The sequence below is a fragment of the Struthio camelus genome, chromosome 3 (assembly GCF_040807025.1).
Source record: "Struthio camelus isolate bStrCam1 chromosome 3, bStrCam1.hap1, whole genome shotgun sequence".
Taxonomy (NCBI): Eukaryota; Metazoa; Chordata; class Aves; order Struthioniformes; family Struthionidae; genus Struthio; species Struthio camelus.
Window position 1 is genome coordinate 70,899,223 of NC_090944.1, and position 6,000 is coordinate 70,905,222.

At 35.7% G+C, this 6,000-nt stretch overlaps 1 protein-coding gene across 11 annotated transcripts in view; it reads left to right on the top strand.

Annotated features, from left to right (window-relative positions):
• The window catches only part of TMEM200A (transmembrane protein 200A), a 55,443-nt gene extending 50,177 nt beyond the window's left edge, over positions 1-5,266 (top strand). For all 11 annotated transcript variants that reach the window (XM_068938286.1, XM_068938281.1, XM_068938289.1 and 8 more), the window contains one exon: positions 886-5,266. In XM_068938286.1, coding sequence (XP_068794387.1) covers positions 902-2,377 — 1,476 coding nt within the window. In that variant the 5' untranslated portion in view covers positions 886-901 and the 3' untranslated portion in view covers positions 2,378-5,266. The remainder of the gene's footprint in view (positions 1-885) is intronic.
• The last annotated feature ends 734 nt before the right edge of the window (positions 5,267-6,000 follow it).

Here is a 6,000-nt window from a genome sequence, read left to right on the forward strand (position 1 = left end):
TAAAATTTAACAATCCTGAATCTCATTGTTTCATTTGTTAATGCTACTCATAGTGAACTATCAAACATGACTTTCTCTTTTTAAACCCGTGCTTGTTAATGTTTCCTGTACAGTAGACCCCCAGTTATGAAAATAAGTCTAAAATGAAAAAAATTTTCTCATAAAATGATGAAACTCTGAATTGATGAACTTGAAATTGGTGAAAAATTGTTATTTGGTAAGCTAAGCTGAACTTCAATGATTTAAAGTACATGAGAAACCAAGTGGAGGAAAAGAAGGATCTAGATTTGCATAAAGAAAGGATCAGCCTTGTTAGGAAAGGCAAGTAGTTGGGACTCAGAATAACTGAATAGGCTTAATAAAAGCTACTTTAATTGATGGAATAAATATATATTAGTGTGTGCTGAAGTCTACAAGGAAAAATCTGTTAAAGAGGATATGTAGAATGATCTGTATTCATCATAATTGTATGTCATGGAAGTTTTAAAAAAACTAGCTAAAGTGCCAAAATGATCTAAAGCTCTCATACGAGGCAATAATATGTTATTGACTTTCTTGGAGACCAGTTCAGAGGTAAGCTGGATACAATGACTTTTGAATATTTTCATCGCTAATCCTGATATGCCACCTGATACTACCTTTCTGCTACTATCTGTATCATTTATGGAAGATTTATTACCCGTATTTACAGTGCTAAAAGACTCCTGGCCAGTTTTTTCAAAAGCCGTATGAAAACTGCATTATGTGGAACAGTTAAACTGTAGTAGCTTTTTGAAAGTCATGAATATTTTACTTATCAGGAAATATCTACAGATTAACAAAATGTTATTCATTTGTCCACGCACAACCTTGCATAAGTATTTCTGCTTTTTTTTTTCCTTCCAGGGCACAATATAGAACTATGATAGCAACTGGAGGAGTCATAACAGGACTGGCTGCCTTAAAAAGGCAAGACTCTGCCAGATCTCAGCAACATGTAAATCTTGCCACGTCACCAGCTCCTGAGGAGAAGAAACCGGTTAGACGCCGGCCAAGAGCAGATGTAGTTATTGTCAGAGGCAAAATCCGACTTTATTCCCCATCAGGGTTCTTCCTTGTTTTGGGAGTGCTTATTGCCTTCTTGGGAATTGCAATGGCCATTCTTGGATACTGGCCCCAAAAGGAACAACTTTTAGGATCTGAAGATAATCTATCAATAAATGAAACCCAGGTCCTAAGAAGCCAAGGAAGTATTTTACTTCGTTTCTTTGAACAGCATGTGCACTCAGATAAGATGAAAATGTTGGGTCCTTTTACTATGGGAATTGGAATCTTCATTTTTATTTGCGCGAATGCCATTCTACATGAAAACCGTGACAAGGAAACAAAAATCATACACATGAGAGACATATACTCCACTGTAATAGACATCCACACCCTGAGAATCAAGGAACAGAAGCAGCTGAGTGGTGACTTCACTGGCTTGTTGGGGGAAGGAGAACTCAGGCCCAGTGGGAGCTCATGTGCGTCACGGCTGGCAGCAAACACAATTGCACCTTTCTCGGGCTTCAGGCGTAATTTTAGAATGAATAGTTCTGCCGAAGAAAATGAGATTACCCTAAATGAAGACAGGACCACCGCGAGCCTTCTACCACCTTTGCTGACTGAGCGGTCTGGTTCCGTCTTTGGACTTTACCCTCACTCCAGCAAGGCTTCAGATGACAAAAACACTAGCTCTATAAAGTGTGAAACAAAATCCATTGTATCATCTTCCATTAGCGCTTTCACATTGCCAGTAATTAAACTGAATAACTGTGTTATTGATGAACCCGGTATAGATAACATAACTGAGGACTCAGAGATCACTAGAAGTCGATCTAGAAATCTGTCAATGGATTCTCTAGCCATTCCATTGTCTGATACCAACGAATCCTACAAACCACTCACCACCATGCTACCACGACACAATTCATTTGTGGACGCTCCGTCTGATCAGTTCAAATCTTCTATGACTCTTGGACCAAGCACAGGAAAGCTTTTATCACCCGGTGCTGCCAGAAAACAGTTTGGGTCCAATACATCTTTACATCTTCTGTCTTCGCATTCGAAGTCACTGGACCTGGACAGGGGTCCATCCACACTCACTGTCCAAGCTGAACAAAGGAAACATCCCAGCTGGCCCAGACTGGATCGAAGTAACAGTAAAGGATACATGAAACTAGAAAACAAAGAGGACCCAATGGATAGGTTACTTGTGCCACAAGCAGCGGTCAAAAAAGACTTTACTAATAAGGAAAAGCTTCTTATGATATCAAGATCTCATAATAATTTGAGTTTTGAACATGATGAGTTTTTGAGTAACAACCTAAAGCGGGGAACTTCTGAAACAAGGTTTTAATATTTAAATTACAATTTACAAGACATCATAGTGTATTTTTAAAAAAAAAAACATTTTGACAAGTGTTTCTTTTTCGGTGAAACTAGTACAAGCCTGATTTTAACTAAATGCTTAATAGCCCATTAAAATTGGCTTGTGTGAACAGTGGTGAACATTACCTTTGTAATGCCGAGAGTCTTTTGTCTTAGTAACATACAGCTACAATACTGTACATTATCATTGTTCAGAGAATTTTGGTACCACTGATTCCATTTTTTTCCAAGTCATTATTCTTTCTGTTCTATATAAGCATGTTACTTTTTCTCATTTGGGCTCCAGAAGCCTGCATTAGAATACACGCTCTGTTTACCTGTAAGTTCTGTTTATTCAATGATTGCAAGATTCTGAAAACAGTGCTTGCAGTCTAGAACGGAAAGTGAGCAGGAGTACCTACTGGAATTGTCAAATTCTGGTCCATCTCCTAGCTGTTATCTTTTACCTATGATACATCTTGCTAACTAACGGATCTCAAACTTGCCATTATCATTGTGAGAAACTTGTTTACATGTTGGGGTGGGTGGATAGAAAAGAGTGGGCATAATTAAAACCATTTTTGTGAATTCATTGTAATTGGTCAAGTTGAATACCAGTGTTGTGAATTATTAAGTATGCCTTGTGTGATAATCTTTCTACACCCATTATAATTTAATATTGTAATTCCAAGAAATCATATATAAAGTAATCATGGATAAGAAATCTGAAAGTTCTTCTGGGATTAGTTATCTAAAGCATTTTGATTGGCAGCAATTTTAAAATCAAAATATGCAGATTCAATTAAAATCATAGGCACAAGATGAATGTCAACATGATTTTAGAAACATGATGAATAGTAAAATGATATTATGACATGAATCTGAAGAGAATAATGGGAAATGAATATATTGCCTCTTACTACAATAGCCAGAAGTTATAAAATCAAATCTCTATGTTTGAAATAATGAAACAAAGCATATGATTCAATATTTATACTAACATAGTATGAAAGCCCCTTGCCTAAATTTTGACTTAGATATTTCATGTAATTATTAGCGTGATGGCTTACTGGAAGCTTAGCTATGGTAATTTGCATTACAAGACTTTGTAAAATGAAGTGACATTTAACACAGTGTTTTTCTCAGCGAAGCAAGCTTTGCAGTTGGCAGTGGCAGGGTATTGCTGAAGAAAATAAGAATATGAATGCGGGTACCAAAAAGCTTTCCTGTATTTCATTAAGGCATTTAGGCCGTGATCCTGCCATGACAGCCAGGCTGGAGAATATCACTTCTAGTTGCATGGCTCACCTACCAGGATATTGGTCTTAATTGGTCATCTTTGATGTTGTCACTTAACCTAAATACTCAGGAATTATTTTAATAGCTTTTCCCAAAAAGAATCAAACATGTTAGAATGTTACTGTACTTCAGTTGATCATGAAAGATCAAAGATAAAAATACCCTCTCTGTTTTTTTTTTAAATATTTTCAGCTCCACATTTCAACTCCGTGATGTTTGTGTGTCAGGAGCATTACCTGCTCAGTGAATTGAGACGTAGTGTTACTTGTTAGACCCTCAAGCCTATATATTGTAACAGAGTTGGCTAAATATTTTGCTATGAAGCTTTTAATAACTTTTTGGTTTGTGTTCTTAAGACATTTGCTATTTTTTGAAATAAAAACAAAGTATATCTATATATCTTTTATTAGTCATGTTTTTCCTCTACAGTCTCAAATCCGCCATATGAAAGCATAATTGGGTTTCGTAACACTGCGTTTTTACATTTAACATTATGTTTAACGTATTAACTTGCCACTAGATATTTGGTTATGATTAGTAGGTTTCAATGACATTGATATAGATGTAAAGGCTGAATTTAACATAGCTCTAATATTAAATTTTTTGTATGTAATATGAAATGTGTTCAAAAATGGTTTTGATATACAGAAACCTGCCATGCTGTTCTTGTTAGTTGACAGTAAGTATGTTTACAAAAATGGAAAAAACAATTAAAAGAATGAATGATATTAGTTTTTCTTTCTTGAATAGCTTTTTAGGAGTCTTTCTCTGACGTTTTCCAGAAATCTCTACCTTTTGTCTTACCTTTTTTTGTAAATTTGCCTACTAAATGTGACAACATGCTGAACAGGTAGAAATCTTTTAGAAAGACTATGTGCCTGTATGTATGAGAGTGCTTATTATAAAGTAGGAGTGCTTCAAGTAGTATAGTTTAGCTATTCGAGGGCAAGTTCATGCCCTTTGTTTAAACTATTTCAATTAAACTCAGAATCAAATTAATTCCAGTTATCACAGCTGTCACATGTTTAACTTTCAGTTCACATTTATTAACTCTTTCATCAATGTTCTATATATGGCAGTGTTGAGTTATTTTGTATTATTTCAGGACTCAGTATTTCAAATTATCCTCAGTGGAATACTTTATGCACTCAGTACAGCCCAAATTTTATTAGTATTACTTATCTGAGTGACAGCTGGCAGAACTGCAATCTTAAGTCTGGTAAAGAATGGAACTCTGACAGTTACACTACTCTTTATTTTGGAATAGTTTGTGGAAATTGAAATATGAGAATCCACTATGTTATATCAAAAGCAGTATATCTAATCTGTTGTCTTGGTTCTAATTCTGGCGGATAATGCCAGAATCACTGTAAGTTTTCGATAAGGAAGAACTATAAAAACATTGTTGTCAGTTTTTGTTCTGACAAGTGTAATTATTTATGATGGCATTCGTAAGAACATCTAATCTATTTCTGAATCCCACTAAGCCCTTCGTTTTACTAATATTGTTTTTGTAAAAAAACTACAATTTAATTATGAATTGTCAATAAATATGCTTCCCGTATCAGTTTGAAACTTTTATTAGCACTTCATTTTCATTGCAATAGCCAGTTGTTCTGCTATTTAAAAAAAAGGGTACCAGGATTAACCTGATATCTACTGTAAATATATGGATATTTCTGGGGGCTTGGGTTTTGTATTTTTAAATTCACACATCACATTGGAGCCCATTTCCCAAGGTATATTCCTCTGGAAGAAATCCCATGTGTGCTGTGAGACTGCTCTGTGATGTGGACCAATGTGTGGAACGTGGGGACAGAAGTAAACTAGCGACTTGGAAAGACCTGCTAACTTACCTGCACCCTTAGTGTCCTCTGAGAATCACATTAGCACAAATGAACATTTTTGTTCATTAATAAATGTAACATGATTAGCTCTATGGCAGAGCCTTGAAGAACTCCACTAATTACCTCCCTGAAGCCTGATACACCCCCTTCCAGCTCAGCTCGTCACGTCCCCATTTCACGGTTAATACTCAGCTCATTTTTTCTCCGAATTCTCTTCTTCTCCAGCTTAGCTAATAATTTCACATGTACATAGCACATAGCACATAGCAAGTGCTTTGTTGAAGTCATAGTAGAGATCTACTGCATATTATGTCTAGAAAATTATTATTTCAAAAAGAGACATAAATCCTGTGCAGTATGATCTGTCTTTGGGAAAGCTACACTGCGTTTTATCCTATTTCCCATTTTCATTCTTGTCTTCAGTTCCTTGCAAATTTTTTCTGAATCCTTCCATACTGCCTGGATC